At 38.5% G+C, this 26,061-nt stretch overlaps 2 protein-coding genes across 3 annotated transcripts in view; one reads left to right on the top strand and one right to left on the bottom strand.

Annotated features, from left to right (window-relative positions):
- LOC129765902 (muscle-specific protein 20-like) overlaps positions 1-26,061 on the top strand; it is a 174,167-nt gene that overhangs the window by 26,031 nt on the left and 122,075 nt on the right. The window lies entirely within an intron of this gene.
- The window catches only part of LOC129765889 (protein takeout-like), a 28,839-nt gene continuing 4,686 nt past the window's right edge, over positions 1,909-26,061 (bottom strand). Inside the window, exons 3-5 of one of the 2 annotated variants that reach the window (XM_055766329.1) lie at positions 7,743-7,893; positions 7,535-7,668; positions 1,909-2,314 (exon numbers count right to left, since the gene is read on the bottom strand). In XM_055766329.1, coding sequence (XP_055622304.1) covers positions 1,998-2,314; positions 7,535-7,668; positions 7,743-7,893 — 602 coding nt within the window. In that variant the 3' untranslated portion in view covers positions 1,909-1,997. Of the gene's footprint in view, positions 2,315-7,534; positions 7,683-7,742; positions 7,894-26,061 lie in introns of both variants that reach the window. The other variant, XM_055766334.1, reaches the window with a different exon arrangement.

Below are 26,061 nucleotides of genomic sequence, written 5' to 3'. Positions count from 1 at the left end.
CTTACTTTTAATAAATAACAGTGAAAAATTCGACATTCGTTACTTGTGTTGGAGTATCAAAAATTACTCTATTTTGAGGAGGCTGAATTAGATGACTATTAAAACATAATAAATACGAAGAAAAAATATTTTTTGGAGGTTTTTCATTCAATCATACCCTCTTCTTGAAATGAATGCCAATAAAGCCTGAAAAATACACAATGGCAACATTACAGAGGAGTTCAATTTTCGGTCTGTGACACCGTGCGCAAGTATACGTGTTATGATTTTGCACGCGAGTACTGGAGGATTAAAGGCACAGCACACAGAGAAAATTTATTTTTGCTATGCACTAAGGACACCATAAACAAACTGCAACGCACCGAGCGGTCGCCATAGTAATCATGTGGACAAACCAACATCAGTGAAATACCATTGCATCCGCAAAAATACTGTTTGGTGTGGTTTTAAAGCCGGGCCGTATTTCTTCGTCTATTGCGACATATTGGTAGACTATTTTTGACCAGAATTGGAAAATCTTAACATCAATGATTTGTGGTTTCAACAAGATGGTGCCACTTGCCACACAGCGCACGATACAATGAATTTATTGAAAAGTAAATTTGAAGAACGTGTTATTTCGAGAAATAGAAAATGATCTAGGCAAAAGGTGGAAGGAGATTTAATCCATTGCGTTTGGATGTGACACTATCCTAGACCAGCTGGCGGGTGCCTAGGAATAACTACGCGGGCGACCGGTAGACCGCGGACTACCGTTTGGCCATCCCTGGTGTATATCATCAGGACATTAAGTTTTTATATATTTTATTACAAAGTGTCCGAAATATGATTCAAGACTGTATTAATTTTTACGGTGCACGCTTCATTCTGATTCGCAGCAGAATTTTCACTCCGCGAGGAATTCCCTCCCACAGCCTACTTTTGAACCTTGACAGTGTCAGTTCAAAACCGATCACCGGAGGCGGGTGTAAACAAACATTAATCATCCAAACCCTGGGAAACCGTTGCGATGGGGGAAAATCTAAACAAAGTGCCGACCTTCCAAATTCCTAACACACTCCGCGCTCAGCTGACGGCGCACGCGAATATCTTCCTGAAATACGGAAATGGTAATGGTGCTAATTTTAGACGATGATTAAGTCTTCCGTATATAATTTTTGGGTGGCGGCAGTGGTCGAGACGGCGGTTCCATGAATCCACGCCAAGCTGGCCATCGCTGATGAGCGATGGAAGATTGGTTGGTTCTATTTCTGGACGAGTGAAATAAAGAATGCACAACGAATGGGGAATCATTCACAAAACTCCAATTTTCGCTAAATTTATTTGAAACACTATTGAAATGTATTGAAAACTACAAATATTTTCATTTCACTTTCCAGGTAATGTATTGTCTATATTGAAGAAAATCACCACCGCAAAGGTAGGTACGATTGGCGTCTTTCACGTGAACCGTACAAAATCCATCGCCTCGTGTGTGTCCAGGTTACGCTCGCCACACTGTTGTAGTCTCTTCCGTACTAGTTCTCATGAAATCCCAGGAGCCAATGCCTGTGCGCGAGCGAACGTTGCGTTGCTGCCCTTTCAACAACAACAGCGAACCAAACGGAGACTACCATCCGGCGCTACTTCCTCTGCGCTGTCTGGTCAAGTAAACCACCGTTCGAAAGATGCAATACGCCGCCGCTACCATGGAAATGGCCTCCAGAGAGTTCTCCGTTGAACACAAAAGTGAAATCGAAATCATCTGAAAGTAACAGGCTGGCAGCAAATGGCCAGCGCGCATGGGATATGCTTCGCGCGTCCAACTTGTGCTTCTCTTTCTTTCTCGCTGTGGTGATGAGACGAAGTGCGAAAGAAGGCGAGCAAATGTGACTTGTATTTACACTTATAGCCTAGGAAAATGAGCCATTTTTGGTGACACCGAACAAAATTTATTTACACAAAAATTGCAATAATACGAAATGTCGAGAAAAAAAGATCATCAACACGGGAAAACTCTAACCCGACCGGGGCAGATCCGCCACGAAGTACTCGGCCGGAATCTGGTGGAAGATGCTCTGCATGAACGCCAACAGAATGTCCTCGATCGTTTTGGCGATGATGGGTTTGAGCGCATCCGATACCGGTCGCCAGTTGTCGTTCAGGTACTGGTTGGTGCTGTCCTCGAGCACCTTGACCCCCTCGAACAGATTGCCCATGTGTAGCCGCAGACCGGTGAGGCTGAAGTCCACCTTGGTGTCCGTCACGTTGTAAAACACGTGGTTGTCCCGCTCGTACAGATTGGTGAAGGTCTTCATTACGATGTCCATCTCGCCTGGAAAAACACTCGAAGGATTAATGGTTTCTCGAGCCGAGTAGAGATTTTATTTTAAATCAGTAATGGTCACACATTCAACATGATATTCTGATATTCTATTTGTTGATTCGATAGAACGATTATTACTGATTTGAAAATTTTAAGTTTTGTGTTAGGTAAATGATATTTGCGGGAGGTTCAAACTTTCTGATTCAATTGAAAGAAGAGAGCAGCTGAATCACATCAAACGCCTGTCGAACTGTATGGTAACACTGCTTTAACTGATCAATGACGAAGGCAATTATTTCCAAGTTTTAAAGATGAAATTTGCTCACAACTTCTTTTTCTTGAGATTGAATTCGAGAAATAATTGAGAACTGGGTATCAATGACGATCCTTAGGGAATATTGAAACCCTTAGATCTACGTGTTTATTGGGAGACCTTACAATAACAGGATTTAAAACTTTCTGACTCAATTGGAAACTGTTTTAACTGATGAATAACGAACAAAATTTTCAATGATGGAGCTTTCCAACTTCACGGCTTATTTTGAAAATGCGAGGACTTTTTACCGAAACATCGCAAAAGGTTCGTGCAGAAATGGACGAGGACTGTCACTGAGAAAATTGACGAGAGGGGAAGGTGTAGGCGTCAAAGCAGTACATACTGTGATCCGTAAGTATGGTAAGGAGAACTCTTTTCAGGATCTACTAAAAAGCGACCGGAAGCATTACTCCCTTCAAATTATAGTTATTTAATCGAGTAAAAATTCAAGAATTCTTGAATAAAATTATTCTCGATTTAGAAGGTATTTGAATAAATATCGGGAGGTTTAATTTTCTGATTCAATAAGAAGTTGTGGCTCATCGGATACTTCCAATAGTGGCCCCCCACATGATTTGAAATCGAAGGACGTTGCGCGCCGTTTCTTTATCTGTGATCCAACGATAAGAAGGAAGGCGTTTTCTTCTTCGAATTACGATGGGAGACAAAAAAGTATTTTGGGTTGTATCCAGGACATTGGACTTTGGTAGAATATGGTGGCCCTGAAAAGGACCGATAGTTTGCTTCGTTTTGTAGAAGAAGTTGAAGATGGTTGTTGATTTAAGATTAATTCAATAACAATAATCAATTCAATAACAAAAATCAGTACGGAGCCCTGTATTGGTGACTTGGAGCGACTAAATATACAGTCTCCTCATTTTGCGTTCTTCTCGAAATAAATTCTTTCTATTAATACCGTTGCGGTGAAGTGCAGATGCATTGCTTCTTTAAGCTCGGAACTTGCGTAGATGTCATCCTTGGTGGAGACAGTTTTGCGACCTGCACGTAAAACCAAATCGCACAATACATTCTTGGTGAGCAAGACGACAATAGTCCAGCTTGATGATTACCTGAATAATGTGGCCTCATAAAGATGCCTGCTTATGCTTGTTTTAGAATGAGCGAATTTTTCAGGTGCGAAATTGGTTCTTGCGAAATGTTTTCGCTAAAGTCATCCACATTGAATTACGAAATCATCCAAATCTGTCAAACTATCGTTCTTACAACGTAAACAAGTTGTACGAGATTGGTAATACAACTCGATACAATTCAACATTAGAAATTTCAGTAAAGTATAAATAGAAATTCGGAAAATTATTTACTAACCTGCAACAAGCTTGAATATTGCTTACATCGTTCCATCGCAATTTTTTTTTTATATCTTGTTGCATCCATATTGATTGACTTGTTCCAGCTATCTGATATGTGCAAAAGCAACTGTCAAAACAACACGGATTCGTATTCTTTCGCAGCAAAAGCTTGGGAAGTTCTATCTTTTTTCGCGCTTTCCGCAAAAGATCCTGCGCTTCGTTCTGATTGGTTAAGAAAAAAATTCGCGTAAATTTGTCTTCATTGTGAAGGGTTGAAAAACAAGCTATAGCCTGTTCAAGGCATTTATTTATAGAATTTATTTTTGACGTAGAACTACGTCTTTCAGGAAGGGTGCCAAATCAGAAAACAGGTCACGTTTTTATGAAATAAAGTTAACGTTAATCACTATTTTCACTGTGAATGAATTCTCATTATTTGCATACCAATCGAATCGAAAATTCTCTAAGATTTGTTTGACATGCTATACATTACAATTCGCTAATCTCTAAACGTCTTAAATTCATGAAAACTGGAATAATTTCCCTTTCCCCATACATTTGTTCTGCCGATTTGTGTGCTAACCCTACTCGTATTTGGAATGCTTATAACTCGAACATTTCTTAACAGATCGGAAAGATGTTTGTATCAATTGATAGGAAATATTTCTACGCGTCTATCAGAATTAACAAAATGTTATTTTTCATGAGATGAACAATTGTAAAATGTCAAGCGTTATCTAAACGCCCTAACTGCCAAGGATTGATTGGCCCGATTTACGGTTTCCCCAACACAGACTTCAAAATCGATGTATCCGTGGAAATCCGCTTTGCAAATATACATGCAAGTCGGGGATATTTTTGTTCCCACCGAGCTGTGTTTCCCTAACACGGACTTCAAAATCAATGTGCCTGGGGGAATCCTGAGAAGCCTGGGAAAATCGTCATTTCAGATACTAGAGGTGAATGAACTTTCGCGGTGCGAGAACTACGTAAACATGAGATGTGCAATAATTTCAGAGGGAAATGTAAAATACAATGATCGTTTGACAATTTTTCCGTTCACATATATTGGTATTCCAAACGTCAAACGTAAAAGGACGTTCATCAAATTTATTTGTAACGAAGAACATAATCTATTACAAAAATTTCGATGCATTCCAAAATAATATTTAAAGTGGTAAACAAGTGAATTGCATAAAATAATTGCGTAGTTCTACGTCGAACATTTGCGGTCGTGTCCTAAATACAGCCCCCTACAATTTTTTTTATGTTTTCAATCAAACAGGTACCAAAGTCGAGTGCTTAAAAGCATATTGAACTAATTTATTAAAAATATCAACCAAATAATACCTGTACATAAAGTTGAGATCAGTTTTCTGCATCATATGCCTTAAGCGTCCGAAATATGATTCAGAACGGTAAATACAAACTTTAATTCTGAAAAATTAACACAACCTGCTATCTTGACATGAAATTTTAGCAATTGATGAAATAAAACGTCGTGTATCGTATTTCATACAATCAAAGAGAAAGTCGCTCATAATAACCCATATTTCAATTTTTTTTCTCTTGATTCTTATGTTTTGTTTAATAATTCAACGAAAAATTGAACTTTCCACATTGGCTCTTATATGTCGAAAAACGTGATATAAGCGACATTTTCAGTGATAAATTCGAGATGTGATAAAAACGCACAATGATATAATCGAGAATGCACTGTATTGCAATTTAGCTCTAAAAATAATTGGTACTTTCGTATTAGCGTCACCGGAGCCGAAATACAATATATAGCATTTTCATTGTTCGCACTGGCCTTCAAATATTATTTGTATTGTTGTTGCCTTGTTGTATGCAGTGTTTTGTAATTTTTTAGTGCTACGCAATTTTCATTATGAATTGGTTTTGCTTATTTAAATTCATTCTGAAGTCAAAGTAATGGGGACGTAGTCCCCATCAATCGAGGATAAGGAACAAAGGCGGTCCTAAGTCGCCGAGGTGACGCAATCCGAGTCGGCCGTCGACCCGCCGTCGGAAGCGGCGGCCTTTCGCAAGCAAAGCTGTGGCGTTTATACTTAAGAACCCCAAATCCCAAATACGCATTTTCGTAGCACTAAAAAATGACAAAACACTGCATACAACAAGGCAACAACAATACAAATAATATTTGAATGTCAGTGCGAACAAAAAAATGCTATATTGTATCTCGGCTCCGGTGACGCTAATACGAAAGTACCAAATAATTTTACGAATATGAAGCATCTGCGTTATTCCATGAATTGAAATACTGCGACAATACGAAAACAATTAAAATTAAAAACGTTTGGGTATTACATCCGTTCATGCTAGCATGAACCTAACGGCGAATCATCAGTGAAATGGATTATTCCAGAATATACAATTTGTCAATGAATTCTACAGATAATGTATGGATATCATTTCTTTTCCCTGTGGTATTAAGTGTGAATGAAACGAACAGCAGTACGATTTCTCGTTCAACCTCGATCATGGTGTAAAACTGCCCCCATGCAAAGTGTTCTATGTTCGAAATCACAATACTTCCCGATAGAAGCGCTACCGACCAGATGCGTTTACCAGCTACCGACTTTGCGTTCCTGGTAGCATCGCTTACGAATTTTACGAACGCAGCGAATCCAACTGTTGGGCACACCACACAACAACCTCGGTGGCAGTGACAATTCATTGCATCTTGAAAATCATGGCGAAATAATCCATTCGATGGGTTCACACGGCTCTCAACAGTTTAGCTTGTATCGGTTGGGTAAACTTGCTGGTGATTTTGATGAAGTTATTTGAGTTGGTTCATTTCAAAGCTGATTAAATTCTTTGTTCAATCAAGAACAATTAATAAGTCAATTGAATTTTCAATCGTTCCTCATAATTTTAGAGTATTAAAAAGCCACGTTTAGTAGATCTATAATAACATGTCAGTAGCTTCTCAAGAATAATGCAATAATTGGAGTTGCAGATTATTGGTAAAGATGATTATCAGTTCAAGCTATGCTCATTCAATCCAATAAAATGGCTTCGAAAACTTCTTTGAAGGGAAATGATTGCGAAATTATGTTTGTACCGATTCCGATTGATATAAATGCAAACAAATTTATACCATCAGAACACCACAAAGAATTAATTTCTACAACCAATCAGAAGAAATTTTCTCCATTAACCAGTGTAGGCATCCCCCTAAAATTAGGCCAGCGAACAAACACTGCTTTCGTCGGATATTTTGCTGCGAATAGCTTACATCAAAATTCGAGCAATACCACAAAGTTTCCCCTGCTGCTCGGCAGCAGCAACAGCAAGCTGCAATTTTAGCTTCTTAGGTGGGAGCGAACATCCTCGCTCAGCTCTCTCGCCTGCTGCGCTCCTGGCACACAAACGTACCAAAACCAAAACGGCGCAATCTATTGAACTTTTGGATTTTCTCACCATCGAGCAATCTCGAGAAACACACGACACGACGCTTGCAGCGCTGACTTTTCCTCTCATTTTGGCAACAAAGCGCGCGCGTGCGTTCGCTTTTTCTACGGAGAAAAACGCAGAGAGCTGCGTTTCGTTGACAGGCGGTTCACTCTTACTCACTTGGTTCGAACCAGCACTTGCCGTGGCCGTTCAGCGGGATCACCAGGATGCGGCCCTGCATGTGGTAGTTGCCCTCGAGGCGCATCTTCGGCAGCTGGATGTGGGTCTCCCAGCTGAAGTCCTTGCTGCTGACACTATGGAGGGAGATCTGAGGATAGAAATCACTTTTTCCCATGAAAACGAATCGCCGTCAAGCGAGCTAACGTACACATTGCGAACTACTTTCGTTTTGGCGAAACCCGTCATGACCACCTTGGAGAGGGATGCGTTCACGCTGACCGGCCCGTCACCCTGCAGGATCCGGATCTTGTTGATCTTCATCGGGTCGATCGTGCCGACGTGCTCGAGCCCTTCGATGCCTGGAATGATTCGGAGAGGTGTGGAAAATATTAGCTGAATGTTCTGAATAGTTAATGTTTCGTCTGATTTTGGTGGTTTCACATTTTTGGAAGCTATACATCCAAAAGAGAGAGTGTTTTTTGACGTAGGACAACGTCTTTCATTTTCTGTAATGGAGTGTAAGTTCAAAGCTTCGTAAACAGGAGCGAAATCAAGAAGAAATCTAGAAATTTAGAGATTTATTGTGCAATGTTGAAAAATATTGCTTTATCTATGGACAACATTCTGCCCAGTCTTCAATATCATCTTCACACATTCAATTTCATTGCACAGATTCGACTGTGGCGCAACGATATTGTACGCTTGTGCACAACCTCCATTATAATTGTACATACATTTGCACAGTAACATTAAGCGTATATGGACAGATTTTTTTTTCTATTTTTAACGTTAATAGTTAATAATATTAGCTCCGAACGGAAACGGAAATACTCTAAAATTTTTCGGTACGTTACAATCACGATTCCCTAACCCATAAATGGTTTAAATTAAGGAATATTGGTAGAATACACATTTTCCTGTCGTGTTCCCGTGGCCGAATTTGTATCAACGAGGTACAATCACTGCTAATCAGACGAGCGTAAATCGGTCGCTCGAAATGCAAATGCAGGATTCATTCTACGGACAATGTGAACAGAGACAATAGTCTAATCTTAGCTTCTATTCATTGAGTATAAACAAGCCGCCCGCGATTTCAAATCACCACAATTCATCAGTCATCTAACTATCGACCAGACGGCAGCGAAGACTTCAAAATGTCCTTTCTCAAGACTGAGTGTTTAGATTAGTTTTCCAAATTGGTCTTTTTCGAGGCTTGAGGCAAACGGACTGATTAGTTTTAACGCCTCTATAATTCAAAACATCATCATCATCATCCAAGTCGTCATCTCGCTCCAGTTATCAGACAGCGGTCTTTTTGAATGCTGAGGTCACATACACAGTGGGTTTGCTCGATTCTAAGGAAGAATGAGAGATAGATATCGCACAATATGGTGCAATTTTGTTCAGTGGAGGCACCACGTCGATTTGCATACCGTCTGATGAAGAGTGCCTCTGTATTTTTGCATCACATCGTATTTGAACCTGAACTGGGAAATGGGGACTGGGTTTAGAATTTCTGAAACGGGAGCGTTACGCTTGAAGAACAATGTTTCGAGCGTTAATCACTTACTCACATTCAGAAGTTGAAAGGTGTATGAGTAATGCTGGTTACTTGTTCCAATAGCTTAAAACTGCTTCGGACGCAAACCATTAAACCTTTGCGGTTGTATGTCTGCTCTCAGCCACCACAGCAAAGGATCATACTAAATACTTAATCCAATCATATGTAATAGTTTACACTTATTCTAAACGAATTTTAATGTCTAGTGAACTTGTTCACGAATTAATGCGCAGTTTCTATGGATAATAGATAACGGTACTCGTTGTATACAGAAGTATATCAGCGTGGGAAGATAAGAGAATCTCTTTCAAAGGAAATCAATTCCAACCGCCAAGGGTTAAAATAAAATAATATATATATATATATATACAGCCATTCCGATATAGGGGTTCTCAGATTTTCTTCAAGAGCGGATGTTTTGTTCTTTATCGCAAATTATTAGACCCGTATTTTTAATTTTTTTGTTAGGGTGACTATTTCCATTTTAGGTAGGGTGGTCCGAAAATTCCATTTTTTCGCATTTTTGCCAAAAATTCCTTTTTTCAAAAATTCATAACTTTTGAACCACTGAACCAATTCAGATGTTCGATATATTAAATTAAAGCCAATTAGCTGGTCTTTTTTAGAAAAATACTACAGTTGCAGGAAATTTGAATTATCTTTTCGTTATTATTGATTGTATTTGTTTTTTATAGTTTTCATGGTCTCGGGACCAAGGGCGCTATATTTTTTTATATTTTCTCTGGAAAGCTGAGGATTTTTCAAATAACATCTCGAAACCAGGGAAGCGTTTTTTTCGTTTTTGAGTTATGATTTTTCAAAGTTAACCGATGGTCCAAAAAATCATTTTTCTCTCAAAATCCTTTTTTATTCAGAGTGTAATACTTCCAAAAACAAGACTAGCTCATTAGCTTTGATTTGATATGTCGATCATCTGAACCGGTACAGTAGTTCACAAGTTATGAATTTTTCAAAACTATCATTTTTTGAAATAAGGGGAAAAAGTCGATATTTCGAATCACCCTAAAATAAAAATGGGCACCATAACAAAAAAATGAAAAAAATACGAGTCTAACAGTTTGCGATAAAAAACGAAACTACCACTTTTCACGAAAATCTGAGAACTACTCTATCGGTTTGACATGGAATGACTGTATATGAGTACCTGCTTGAAAGTCCGTCTTAGTCAGGATTTGTCGATGCATCTCGTTGGTTGTCAGTGAAAGTTCTCTAAATATGGTGCTAGCCCTGGCCAACCTCAGTTTTATTCTGCTACTGTGTTGAACAATATTTTTCGCTACAGAATGCATCTTCAGAATATGCAAGAAGCAAACATAGTATAGAGCAGAATCAAAGCAGAAGAGAACAAATAAATAGGACGTACGTCGTCGGTTTTCATTCCATGAAGATTGCACGAATTATTGATATTATGCGTTTTTAAATAGATAACGGTAGTGCGGTCTGGAGCCGCACTGTGTGTAATACAAGAAGAATATCGCGATGCATTCTAAGTGTGCTACGTATACTGTTCTGAGTGCGTGTATTTTTCTCACGAGAACAAGAATGAATCAAGTATCAACTATCTTCAGCTGCGTGTACAAAACAATGCAAACCCATCGGGCCTTTTTCAAGGCCACTAAAACTTTCGACTAAAGAGTTATTTCAAAAATTGCATTCTAAAAATCTATTTTATATTTATTTTTGGCTAAAGGGAGGTTCTGTAAATTCAGTTAGTGCTTCAAAAATTTTACTTTTCTTCTGCCATTAGTTGTATCTATGGTTTTTCATGGGCTTCGGCACAAATCTGAATGTCCTTGAGTTTGAGCCTTTTCCACCCTAATGGAAAGCGATACATCATTTTGAATTTTTGAAAATTACGAATTTAGATTTTTTTTTTTGTTTTAGGTTGCTTTTTTTCTAGAAGCAGGATACCAAAAGGCTAAAAAGGGTACCAGTCATATGTTTTACCAATGCATTGCTACTGACCAAGTTTTATACGAACGGATATCTTAATGTGAACAGTTTTATTGATTTTTTTTTTGTTTTTATTATTCTCGATATCATATTGTTTAGACAATTTCGAACTATTTTTCTTCTGTGTTATATTTTTTTTTTTCAATTTGTATTCGTCTCTATTATGTCTGTCATGATCTTGATGATGGTGGACTATTCTTATTTTTTTTTGTTGTTTTTCTATTGTAGTAATTAAAACAAAATAAAAGTAGTCTACAATAGTTTGAGCGTCGTGTAAAAAAAAACACCAATTGAGATAGATATAACCATTTTGTATGACTAATGATTTCTAGTTATAACTGATGAAATAAAAAGTCGGAACAAACAATCTGTGCTAGTTGCAAATCGTTTGGTGCAAATATTTTCTGAAATGGGAAACAAAGTACCGGTCCAGTTGAAAGATTGTTTTGTTCGATGAACATTATGTGGGCAACGAAAAAGTCGCGACTCAATGTTGGATCCCTAAGATAATTGTGAAACAGAACTTCGATCTGGAATGTGACAATGATGAAATTTCTAACAATCCTGATCGGCTTCGCAAAGTCTCTCATTCGAATATGAACGAATAAAATTCGTTGTAGAGAACAAAGTAGGTTAATCTAAGAATGTTTGATTGTTTGGCTTTATTCCGGGTTTTATTCACTCGTTCATAAAATTCTTCAAAAAATTGCATTTTGTTTATTTTTTTTACTTACGTGTCCCGTTTTTATTCCTAAACTATTTGGTCAGCCTATGTAATGATGATGAACCTCACGAGAAATTAATGCACATTTTGGCTTGGTGGTGTGCAATTGCTTTGGCATTAAAGAGAAGGTTCGAATATCATATCCAGAACTGAACAGACCTCATCTTTCGTTTGCTAGATGAGTCGCATTTTCCTGTCATCTCTACCTCAACTGGTTTCCAGCTGGTAAGAGTTGTGAGGATTTCCTTTGAGGCACATGATGTTTAGACTGAGGACTATGTCTTGCAGTATGAGTGCCAAATTAGAAAACAGATCACGTTTTAATGAAACAAAATTAACGTTAATGAGTATTTTCGCTACGAACGAATTCTGATGATTAAATACCTATCAAACAAGAAATTCTCTAAGATTTGTTTGGAATGCTATATTCAATAAATTTAGTGTTTCAGCATTGCTCTAGACAGCGAGCAATAACATGTTGATGCTTAGAATTAATTTCAGAATATGCTCAAATTGGCTTTTATTACTTTGCAATTTTCACGTTCTCAGTGCAAGCATGCATCCATCGGAATCAAACATTTGCACGAAAACGTTCCTTCTCAAATTTCTATAATATTTATTTTCACTGACAATAACTTCGTAGTCCTACGTCGACAATGTGGTCGCGTCTTCAACACCACTCTTCTACTTTTTTATTGACGTAGAACTACGTCTTTCATTAAGGGTGCCAAATCAGAAAACTGGTCACGTTTTTATGAAATAAAGTTAACGTTAATAACTATTTTTTCCGCGAACGGATTCTGACGATTTGCATACCAAACGAATCGGAAATTCCCTAAGTTTTTTATGCTATATATTACAATCCCCTGGTGTGTAAACGGTTTAAATTGATAGAAACAAGAAGCATTTCCATTTTCCCATACATTTGTTCTGCTCATTTGTGAGCATCCCGAACCATGCTGTCAATAACGAGCAACTTATCGGCGAGCAACGAAGGGGAATGATTTAAAGTCTCCCTGAACAAAGAAAGGAAGAAGATCAAGAAGAAAAATATTTGCCTAGAGTATAAATATTGGATCTCGCTGAAGCAAACTTTCAGTATCGTCCTAGATACGATGGAATGGACATCGCTTGTTCTTTCCTGTTTTGCGTCATCTCATATCTTTGATTTCGGATTGAGCTGTGGACGCGACCAAATTACTTACTCACTGATGTCTCTGGTATGCAATCATTACATCAAACTGATGCCATTCCATTAAAGTTCTGTACTACACAACTGTGTGGGGAATCATCTAACTAGGCTATCATCGCCTCACCAAGAAGCGACTTGAATAAAATAACAGCGTAGTTCTACGTCAACAATTAGTTCGTTGGGTCTTGGACACAACCTCCTATAACTTTTTTTTTTCTTAAAAAGGGATTTGTAAGTCCCATATTTTGTTTTTTCACGTTACTCAAACCCAACGAACAGGTTAGGCCGAGGACATAGTGAACGCGATGCGATGCGGATTTCAATGCGTTTACTATACCCTCGGTTTTAGCGTTACAGCGGTTCCTCAAAACTTCATCGTCCACGGAGAACACTCCAGCTCGGAAGCCTCAGATACGCTTTCATGCCGTCGATTTCCGGATCACGTGTCCACACCACGCGCACCGGCCGGATGAGACCGAGCACCAACCTGACAATCAACCGGGCGATGACTTTCCGTTCCAAGTTTCACGGTTATTAACCATATATCAACAGTGTTGCCACTGGTGTATGATCTAGCAAAATAAGCACACCTACTATTAGTGCACCTGTTTCGTACACAGAACCGGGGAAACATTGCACGGTGAGCGCAAAGCTAACCGCTCTCGTCGGCAACCATGGCCTGGTGGCCTCGATTCCGAGAATTTATAACCGATCATCGCGATGCGAATTCTATCTTCTAAACATATTACATAATCAGTTTCACTGCCTAGCGATCTCCGGAACAAAATAGCAAAAGTCATTGTAATTGGCCAACGATGTCGCTTCTCCAATTTCCCATTCGAAAAGAGAGGGGCGGTGGATCAGATTTCCGCAAGTGCTGGAACTCAAATTCAAATGTTGTTTCTGTCACACACACACACACACACACACACACGCATACTACGCACATAACCTCATTAGATCTAGTTAGCCAGTGTTTACTTTTGTAGAAAATGCAACATATCTCTAACCGCCCTGTTTCGATCAGCTAAGTGTGTGTTGGTGTGACTGTGGCAGTGACACTATCGCGTGCTTTGCAAACATTGGCCACAGCCGCGTCTTGGATCCGTGCGATCCGCTGCTTGACCCGCAATTGAGCACCCTCCTCCAGCAGCTGCTCTGTTGGTGCTGGTGCTGTTCATGAAAGCGAGAGTAGGCTACCTGCCGCACCATGTGTGTGGCCCAAAGAGGCAATAAACGAGGCAAGTGGTTTTGGTCTATGACCACTTTGCTATGGCCCGCTGGGTTCCAGCGGAATGCGCGACACATGCGCTTCTCGCCGTGGTGTTGTTCTGCTAGGAAAATCGAGTTTCAACCCCTCCGGCTGTCGCTCACGAAACCCCCTGAAGGTCACCGAAAGAAAACAGCTCGGATTGGTACTTCACCTCAACGGTAAAGCCACCGATGGCCGATGATTGTCGGAGACTGCTTCAGTAATGTATTGTCACACTCAAAGATATGAAGTATCGTTTAGTTTAGTAAGGTCAAGTTAGCAAAATTTGAATAATTCATCGAATAAGACGCGCTTTGCTGTTCCTGCTATAAATGATTATATACAACGTGGGATGAGGCGGACCTCTGCCAAAGGTGCAGCTAATGTCAAATCGAATGCTGCAGCTTCAATGAGCATTTGAGAGTTTCGATTTAACCTGACGTGGTGCATCTTTTAATCAAGCATCCTAAGATTTGTGAACATACATTTAAAAAAAGATTAAAATTTGCAATGCGGTGTAATATCCTTCATTCACAACCCACTAGTGCAGTGGTGGCCATCCTGCGGCGCTCCAGCTTCGTTCTTGCGGCCCGCAGCCTGATTTTGAAAATGATGGGATGATTAAAAAAATCGGGCTCTCGCAAGCAAATCCGATTGCCCGGTTAGTTTGAGACATAGAAGAAAATTCTTCAGTACGTCGAAGGGCCTAGGTTTGCCCGGTTAATTTTGCTTTGAAACAGGGTAGAAGTACCTATCATCGCAATAGTACCTATTAAGGTAATACGAGCGAGTTTTTATTAGTTTAAAAAACATATCTTATTTTTATTTTTATTATATGATTTTTAAACATCATAAATCTCTTTTTTGTCGATTTTGGTACTTGATTCCATGCGAAGCATTGTTCTTTTGTTGAAAAATTTAGTTTGAAAATTGTGTGTCCCATTGATGCTTGCTTCTTAGCATTTTGCTAAGGAATATGCGATCAGAATAATGAGATTTTTGTGCTTTTAAGTGGCTGTTTTGATACAATCACAGTGTAAACGCATACATTACAACCTTCTCAATGTTGTGATTCGACCAATTTATACGATTATATCGAAATAAACATGTATTTTTGTATTACCATATTTGGTACAATTTTACATCTACGTGCCAATTATCGCAATATCGAAAGCTGCCTTGTTCCTATTGTGGTTGTACGTTGTGATGTTATGGTTGTTATGCCATTATGGTTGTACCTCACGTTTTCACGCTGTGTAATTGCATATCATAGGGCGCTTTTGAATGCTCATTAGTGAAACAGCACTATGCGTGTCCGACCGAAGCATATTTGTTTGGATCACTCTGTTGAAAATTAAATCTTAGGTGAATGGGTCAATATTCTTTGTTCAATTCCTGAAGAGAAGCGAAAATTGCATCACAACCCTCTGGTCTTTGTGATTCTCCTGTCGCTAGCAGAAAGGCCTAGCAACGAGGAGCAGGCAGTTATTTTCCAACCGGGAAGCACTCAACAACAGTCTAATCTAGAGATAAAATATTGGGTATCATGCCTATCGGGTCAATATTCGGTATCCGGCCGAAGACAGGTTATTAGAAAAAAAAACAATAAATTCTCATTAACAGAAGATAAATCATAACCGGAACTTGTAATGCTTGTTAATTCTTTTTTGAATTGTAGTTAATTAAGTGTACCCTCTCTCAGAATATCATCCCTGAAGTTCTTAGTTTTTTTTTAAATTTTGAATACAAATAATTGGTTGATGTACTTCGCATATTGAAATTATGTGGCACAAAATCTGTCTGAAAGGCCATGGTCATCGTAAGAGAAAATCAATTAAGAGAATCGATCAAAGAAAAAGCAAAAATTGCCGAACAATGAATAATAAATAATGAGTCTTGCACAGAATTTATAAGAATTTTCGAAAATGTCTTCTGATTTGGGAATTATCGCATTATTGAAAAAGTGTTCATTAGAAAATGGGAAATTTTTCATTTTATGAAAACTTTTAGCTGAAGTAAAATGACCTACAGGAGCGTTCTTGGAATCAAATGAATGCTGATTGATAAGGATAATTGGATTTACTATTGACTTGGTAAATAAAACAATGTGTTAATCTACGAAATCTTTAAAAAAACAGTAGAAATCGATTTTTGACGTAGAACTACGCCTTTCAGTAAGTGTACCAAATCAGAAACGTCACGTTTTTATGGAATAAAGTTAACGTTAATAGCTATTTTCACTGTGAACGAATTCTCATGATTTGCATATCAATCAAATCTGAAATTCTCTAAGATTTGTTTGATATGCTATACATTACTATTCGCTAATCTCTAAACGGTTTACATTCATGAAAACTGGAAGAACTTCCTTTTTTCCATACATTTGTTCTGCCGATTTGTGTGCTAACCCTACCCGTATTTCGAATGCCTATAACTCGAACATCTCTTAACAGATCGGAAAGATCTTTCCATTAATTGATTCCTACGCGTCTATCGCAATTAGTAAAATATTATTTTTCATGAGATGAACAATTCAATAACTGTAAAATGTCAAGCGTTATCTAAACACCCTAACTGCCAAGTTTTGATTGGCCCGATTTACAGTTTCCCCAACACAAACTTCAAGATCGATGTACCTGTGGAAATCCGCTCTGCAAATATACATGCAAGTCGGAGGTATTTTTTCCCCACTGAGCTGTGTTTCCCTAACACGGACTTCTAAATTAATGTGCCTGGGGAATTCGCTTTGCAAATACATGCAAGTCGGGTTTATTTTTTGGTGTTGAGTACTTTTGTACTCGCTTGTCGTTGTGCAGACCGGGATATGTTCCCCTAAAACGTACTTTTAAACTGAGAAGCCTTGAAAAATCGTCATTTCAGACACTAGAGGTGAATGAACTTTCGCTGTTCTAGAACTACGTAAACATGAGATGTGCAATAATTTCAGAGAGAAATATAAAATACAATGATCGTTTGACAATTTTTCCGTTCACATATTTTGGTAGTCCCTGGCATCATATCAAACGTAAAAGGACGTTCATTAAATTTATTTGTAACGAAGAACATAATCTATTACAAAAACATCGATGAATTCTAAAATAGTATTCGAAGTGGTAAACAAGTGAATTTCATAATATAATTATGCAATTGTAGTTCTACGTCTAAAATATGCGGTCGTGTCCTAGATACAACCCCTTACAATTTTTTCTTTCCAATATTGTTATCCACTACACCTACAACAAAAAGAGACAAGCATTCAAGCATTACATCTAATAACCTGAAGCTTAAAATGATGTATATCTCATCTCCATGCTTTGGTTTTTCACAAAGTTAGAGCGTTTCTAATATCACTTGAAAATTTCGACTTCGCGCTCCGTTTCCATAATTTTTCTAGAGTTTAGAATTAACGACATAGTATTGCATACTAGGAATGAGTTTTAGAGGCATAGTTTTATTAAGAAATCATTATTGAAGTATTATTTGAATGCTATTAACACTTTTGCCATGTGATACCGACTATTGCCACAATAGGTACACTTATTACGAAACTCCAGGAACACTATTACCATAATGGGTACATGGAAGCGGCATTTTGTGTTTTTATCACATGTTTTTTATACAATGTAGTCAGGTAATCATCGAAATATCAGTGAGAATGTTCAAATACAGAGTTATAACTGCTAGAAAAGGTATACTTTTGTATACTTTTGAACTAAAATGGAGCATTTATTCGGCATTTATTCGCAAATTTCTTCAAGTTAGTGACAAATTTCTCTTATAAGAGAGAGAGAGAGAGAGAGAGAGAGAGAGAGAGAGAGAGGCTAGCCTAGGCTTGGCCTATTCACCTATACTTTCAATTTCAATTTTCTCATGCAAACAAAAACGTAGTAAGAAACACATAACGTTCCGTATAATGAGGCTTGGTTTAGTTGGAGTGGCTTATTTATCCAGGGTCAAAGCCACAAAAGGATCTCCTTCAAGAGCAGATTGTGATGCGGTAGATCAGATTTAGTAAACAGAACATTGTAAGTCTTTATTCACCTATGACCACTTTGCCCCCGAACATCAAAGTAATTTCTATGCTAATTAATCGCTAGATTAAATATCTGTGATAAAGGTACGAAATTTACTTTTTTACGGACCGAAGGTTTGATTTGTAGAGAAGCTGTTGCTGTAATGAAGGCGTTCAATCTGAAACGATATTATGGGTCGAAACATGCATCAAGAATGTACAAGTACTCTTGGCATAGTCCATGCTGAAAAAATTGAGTTAAAAGAACAATTGAGTTGTTAGCGAACGTATTGTGCATAGAAGTAAGCTACATTGTAGCGGAAATAAAAAAAAATAAAAAAAAACTTTATAAGTTAAACGGTTTCTTTGTGATTAAACATAATAATAATACAGATTATGTACTAAAAGCTTGAAAATAATTAGGCAAGTAGCAGTTAGCAGTTATCATACCCCTTCCATCATTAATCAAGGACATTGATGAGACTAACATAAAATCGCGGGACATGTGATGAAACCATTAATTGCGGACAATGGAAATACAACGTGCCCCACGATTTTATTTTAGTCTCATCAATGTCCTTGATTAATGATGGAAGGGGTATGATAACTGCTAACTGCTACTTGCCTAATTATTTTCCAGCTTTTAGCTTTTAGTCACAAAGAAATCGTTTAACTTAAAAAGTTGTTTTTTATTTTCTAGGTTTTAGTACATTATTTGTATCGTTACTACATTTCTTTATAATAAAACCATTCAACTTTTTTAATATTTTATTTCTCACCTATTTTTCCTCGGAATATTTTTATGATGTACTGTATTCTATTAGTCAAATAATTTCTAAGTAACTTTGTTCTACTAGTCAAGCTCTAGCTCGCGGCCGTCATTTTGGATTTGCATTTTCCACGAATAACTGAATTCTACTAATCAAGCCCTTTCATTTGATACCCATATTGATGGGGTTTTGGAAAACCTCATATTGATGAGGTTTTGAGAAAATATGTAATACGCCATTTTGTAGCGGTCGCCATCTTGTATTTTCAAGATCATGGAATACGCAGTTTTATAATGACTGCAAGGATAAAGCTGTGTTCCAAATTTCAGATCAATCGGTCAACAGGAAGGGGGTCAAATTTGTGTTAATGTGGGACAGCGCTACAGTTACAAAGTTACAAAGCTTAGAACGTACATACAAACGGGTGAAGCTAAATAAAACCGTTTAATAAAAAATGCGGCTCGATAAGAAGAAGTGTACGGAGGCAGCGGCTTAAATAATTAGCCTATCACAAAACGATTTAAGAACATAGCAGAAGATCTGATGAGTTTGAATATGAGATCTACTGACATGGTATTTTATTCAGTGGCGATGGATGAGAATACAAATAGTTCTGATACAATATATTAGATATATATTTGTGGGACACATAAGGAACGACTGAAGGCATTGATATCTTCAACGCACCGCGTAAAGTTTAGAAGAAATTCGATCCATTGTTGAAGAGAATTTCCGGTGCAGTTGCTGATGAAGTTCCTGATTTGTGTGGTAAGTTTAATATTGATTACGCTTTCCATATTTCATATCAATATTGACTTTTTACCTCAGTAAAGAACGGAAATGCTATTGCTCATCTTTGAAAACATCCCGAAATTCTGGAGTAATACATGGAGTATCGTTGCATCATACATCAGTAGAATTTATGTGAGAAAATGTAGGGTTCAAGGATGTCATGAAGCATGCCGTCAAAATCGAAAACTACATCAAATCACACGCATTGAATCATCGAGAGGTCCAAGCTTTTCTTGAAGATGTGGACGCACAGTATGGCGACATTCCATCATTCACTTGGACCCGGGCGAGAAAAAACTCGAGAAGAACTCGAGAACTAGTCAAGCAAATTGAATCAAAATTTGTGTATGGAGGTTTTAGGGAGCAATAAATGGTTCGATACACCTACCCCTCTCTAAGTGCAAGGAGGCTGCCATGCTAAAGTAACACAAACTTCTGCATAACTCGAGAACGATTCAAGTAAATGGAGCCAGTTGGGGTGTGAGGGTTTTTGGGTACGAGAAATGTTTCAATGATGGTATGACCCCCTCCCTCCTCTGGAAGGGAGAGGAGATCACTTAAAACTAATACGCATATTTCAACCAAACATGACAATTGAAAATTTTCATAAAACTCTGAAGGAAAATGGGAAAATTCAGAAAATTCAATTCGCATATGTTCTACAATTACATAGTACGCTAACTACGCTAACGAAATTGATCTATGTTCGAAAGTCGAGATGGATTTTAATGTGATAAAACGCACTCCCTCATCTTCTTCTATCTATATAAATACAAATAGATCGCCGAATGTGTTGATAAGAGCAAAACTCGAGAAAGGAATTGTCCGATTTAGGGCTGTCTTCATTCTATCATATTTTCTGTATCAAACATTTATTCCATATAACGAAGATACATGTTATTTGCAAGTGGTTGAAAAATCTCGAATGAGAATTGTGTCTGAAAATAATCTGATATTATAATGACGAGTTTTGGGAGAAGTACTAGGAATTTTATAGTAAGAGGTAATTTTAATTAGGGTTAATTAGAAGATCAACCAATGAACAGTTCTGCAAGTGAACCCATGAACGGGCGCTTAGGAAAAAACGTGAATATTTGAAGGTAAGGATGATAAAAAATAAATTTTGGGTGGGACAAAGTTTGCCAGGTTAGCTAGTAACATATATAGCAATAACGATTTTGCGTAATATGCATTTGAAATCCCTTAATTTTTCGTAAAGTTTTTCGTAGAGTGTATACAATACCCTGTGCTCCCTTGGCCGAGTGGTTAGCGTCATAACTAACATGCCGGGTGTTCGGGTTCGATTCCCGTTCTGGTCGGGGGAATTTTTCGTCAAAGAAATTTCCTCCGACTTGCACTGTGATCACGCGTATTCTAGAACTTGCCACTCAGAATGCATTCAAGGCGTGTTATTTGGCATAGAAATCTCAACTAAGTACTAATAAAAATGACGCAAGTAATTACTACGTTGAGACGGCGAAGTTCCTCTAGGAACGTTAGTGCCATTGAAGAAGAAGAAGAATACAATACCCTCCCCCCCTATATAGAAATCAAAGAAGTAGTCCTGCGTCAAAACTAGAAGGGTGGTATCGAAGATGCGACCACATTGTTGAGGTAGGACTACGAAGTTATTGTCAGTGAAAATTACATAATCATCATACGTTTTCGTACAAATATTTGATAGCACCGATAAATGCATGTTTGCATGCGAAAAATTGCAAAGTAATAAAAAGCCAAGTTGAGCTTATTCTCAAATTAACCCATTAACATTTAATGTTGATTACTCGCTGTATAAAACGATGCTGAAACACTGAACTTATTGAATATCTAATTATTTTTTCAATATCTCTTAGCCACATTACATCTCTCTGTAGAGATTAGAGAACTTCCTATTTGACAGGTATTTAAATAATCAGAATTCGAAAATATCCAGACGAGGGCTGTTTAATTGTTGGTATGATATTCGAACCTTCTCTTTTAATGCCAAAGCCAGGGCTCGGCATAGTCATAGTCAACTGAGGATAGTCAGCTGACTATCTGACTGACTATATCCGTGTTCAGTCGGAAATGACTTTTGGCTTCTTCACGCCAAAACGACTAAACAGTCAGTCGGGCGTTTAGTCGCTATCTCCCTCTACCGACTCGACTATATCATTTCATTCTTCCCAGTCAAATAGTCTTCATTGAATTTTGAAGTGACGAATTCGTTCCTCTGTCTCCCATGTATCATTATGCATGCATCGATGTTTGAGTTCAACGTGGTTTGACATACGCTACAGGTGAGCTAGATTTTTTTGTATCGTACACGAATTTTATATACACATATAAAAAAGCGTACAGTGTGTGTACTATTTTGCTCGCTATTCACTAATACTAACGCGAGGACCTTTACAGTATATTTGATAAATGTTCGTAGATTTAAGTTCACGACGAGTAGGCAATAAACCGTCCATTGATGAGGTAACTCAAGTTTTCGTTCCTCTTTATATGGACGTAAAAATAATATTGCGTACGCGGGTATGAATTAGTGTCAGGGGGAAATGGAAGTGTGGATGGAAGTCAATTGAATGAAGAGGCAGATTTGTATTCATTAGCCGAGTCAGTTAAAATAACCACCTACTGGACTAGTTCACCAGTCATCCTCGCTAGTCAACGCCAGTCAATTCATTTTCTAGTCAAGTCACTCTTTGTTGGCGGCGACTGCCAAAGGAGTTCTAGTCGAAGCGAAGCTACTGAGAGTAGAGTCAGTCCTCATTTTTCACCTTCGAAGATTTCAGGGCCTAGCCAAAGCAAATGATCACCGCCGAAATGTGCATAAATTTATCGATGCATCCATGGGAAAACCCATGAACACTCGTGTAGGTAATTATACACATATGTGTTTTAGATGCATATAGATTCCACAAAACCTACCCATCTGCTGACAGGTAGCCTCATGTATTCCTATATAACGTGAGCCAAGTGAATTGCTCCGTACACAGTTCATCACAATGCAGATGATGCCAGCAGCTCCTGAGAAGCCGTTCGTGATAATCACCGAACAACCGCGCTCGAAGGCACTTCGTTTTCGGTACGAGTGCGAAGGTCGCTCGGCAGGTTCAATCCCTGGCGTTAACAGCACCCCGGAGACCAAAACATTCCCCACCATCGAGATTCGCGGCTACAAGGGTCGGGCTGTGGTAGTGGCGTCATGTGTCACCAAAGATCCACCCTATCGGCCCCATCCCCACAATCTGGTGGGAAAGGACTGCAAAAAGGGTGTGTACACGGCCGAGGCAAACAGCACTACCATGAGCTACGCCTTCACCCACTTGGGCATTCAGTGCGTGAAGAAGAAAGACGTCGAGGAGTCGCTCCGGTTGCGACAAAAAATTCAAGTAGACCCGTTCAAAACCGGATATGGCCACATCAAGCAACTGTCGTCGATTGATTTCAATGCGGTTCGGATTTGTTTTCAAGTGTTTCTGGAGGGGCAGCAACCCGGTCGATTCACGGAACCGCTGCAACCGGTTGTGTCAGACGTTATCTACGACAAGAAAGCAATCGCAGATTTGATGATTTGTGAGCTGAGCGATGACGTGGCACCCATTTCTGGCGGTAAGGATATAACACTACTCTGCGAGAAGGTCACTAAGGAGGACATCAGCGTTAGGTTCTACGAGGAGCAGCAGGGAGCAGTTGTGTGGGAAGGCTTTGGAGAATTCCAGTGTAAACACGTTCACAAACAGGTGGCTATCAGTTTCAAAACGCCACCGTATCGAACGCTCGAGATAGAACGACCAATAATGGTTAACATCCAACTAAGAAGACCTTCCGATGGAGCCACAAGCGAACCCTTACCGTTCAAGTTCATCCAGTATGACATATATGATCTGAGTCAGAAATGCAAACGTCCGAAACTCAGCAACTGGGAGTTAACGGAAGCGGTTCACTACCAGGGACATCCACTCGGCGCACCAACCGCTAACGACAACACTGGCATGAATAACTTGGCTGCCCATCAATTTCATGGTATAGCGGGAGCGTACCGAAATCCTCATGTAGTCCCCGCTCCAGTAGAACATACATATATGGTTACCAACGGTATGACGGCAACTTTGAACAACGAGTACCAGTCTGCGGTCAGTAATGGCTTCCAAATTGGATCTCAAAACGGGTATGGTGGTGTCGGTAAACCACAATACATCAACCATCCATCAACCAATTTGGGAAATCTCGCGAATGAAGGACTCCCCATGGGAACACCTACTCAGGGGACAGCCTCGAGTGGGACGCAAATCAACGGAGGGTCAAACGGCTTGGGCGAGTACAATTTGTGCAACTTGCTAGATATCGACATCACCAATCAGTTCATCATGAACTCGTCCGAGATCAAATCGATTATGAGTCAACTGGCGCAACCGAAACAGGAACCCCTGCAGCAGGACGAAGAGAACCTTTCGAATAGCTTCTCGAAGTTAACTATGAACGTGTTCAGTAACTGATCTTCGGATTTGTAAAATAATAATGTGGATGAGTCAAATAAAAAATCTTCTTTTAATATCAAACTAAAAGTGTTATAGTTATTTCTTTTGATTCGAACAGAGCAGTCAGGTTTGCTTCATATGAAGTGCTTGTTGAAAAGAGACTTTTTCAAAGAGATCACGAAATGAAACTACGAATTCAAAATCACCCAGTTTGTTCTATCCCTATACATATTATTACTCATTATCTAGCTTGTAAAACTACATTGGCTAGACTGTTCCATACCCTACTAGAAAACAACATTGTATCGCCTCAATGGAGAGAGGATTAAAGAATAGTCTTTCAAAGGCCTGGCAACTCTGTTTTGCATAGATCAAACCCAATGTCCTGGTAAAAAGGTAATGAAGTTGGTCGAATTTCGAGCGACATAGCATGCGCTGCCATAACTATTTCGCAAAAAGTGACGTCAGTCGTTGTGTTTATATTTGATTGCCCACCGCATCCATGTAAAAATGCTATTTTCAGGAAATAATTTACCAATTAAAAACGTACATTTTTGTAGAGCTCCCGCTGAATATGAGGCTAATGTGATAGCGTGGAGCGAATATTTGTGAAATCACGTCGAAAAAGACGGATATAGGTGATATTTCCAAGTGTCATTTTCACTCCCCCACGTCCATAGAAACAAACGAAGTTTCATTTTTTTACCGTTATGAAATTGATGTTTCGAAGGCTCTCAGTGTCGGTGTGTATATTGTGAGATAATAATCGCCAATTAATCAAAATTTCAGTGAAAATGTTACTGCTTTCGAGACCTAAGCATACGACTGCTCTCTAAACCTTTTTACCACATGAATAATCGAAATAAGCCACGATATAAATGTCTTCTGTTAAAAAACAACCAGTTTAATAATTCATGAAAATTTTGGCTCAAATAATCATGCAACCGTGAGTACTTTCAACGTTGTTTTGTTTCTTTCATATACATTCCATATTGAATGTAAATAATTACGACACGATATTTTGCTTGCTAATACAAATACACTTCGCCTAATGCTCCACCTCTATATGTACCTTATTGAATCAAACCGTTCGATTGCTATACTTTCACACATTAGAAAAATTGTTGGAGAAATTGATTCTTCGAGGACTCGATAAATGGAGACATATAACAATTTGGGTTTCGCAAGAGCAAATGATCAAACGATTGTCAAGCGCTGCTTTCCACATATACTCAACTGGATTTAGTATTCCTGTATATTAACCCTTTTACAAGGCCGTGAAAACTAGGCAGCGGATCGACTCCAACTTCAGAGAACATAATCCTTACATGAGGAATAACACATATTTACCTTTGAAAAAAAATATTAACTATTGAAACAGTTGAAAAAATTGGTGACAATATAGTTGCCACGGCCCGTTAACCGTGCCGTCACTTTATTGTGCCTTTGGTAATGCAAAAATCAGAACAATATTTCTAGTGCAGTGATGCCGATTATTTCTGCGATTTACAATATCTCTAGTGCAGCGAAAAAAGCTGTTTTTTAAATATAGAGTTTAAAAAAAATAAAAATTTTCATGTTTCATCAAATACACCTTTTATTTGATTGAAAAAACTGCATGATCTTACACAGTAGATACTGAAAAGTATACGCCAACTAGCGTTGGCTTAAAAAAAATTATCTTTGGCAATAATGCCATTTCGTGTGCTGGAGGGTGAAAAGCGCAAGTAATGAGCTGTTTTAAAAGCTTAAAAAAAGGTTTGTATGTATGGGCGCAGATTCTC

Source organism: Toxorhynchites rutilus, chromosome 1 (genome assembly GCF_029784135.1).
Source record: "Toxorhynchites rutilus septentrionalis strain SRP chromosome 1, ASM2978413v1, whole genome shotgun sequence".
NCBI lineage: Eukaryota > Metazoa > Arthropoda > Insecta > Diptera > Culicidae > Toxorhynchites > Toxorhynchites rutilus.
This window is presented reverse-complemented; position numbering and strand designations above follow the sequence as displayed.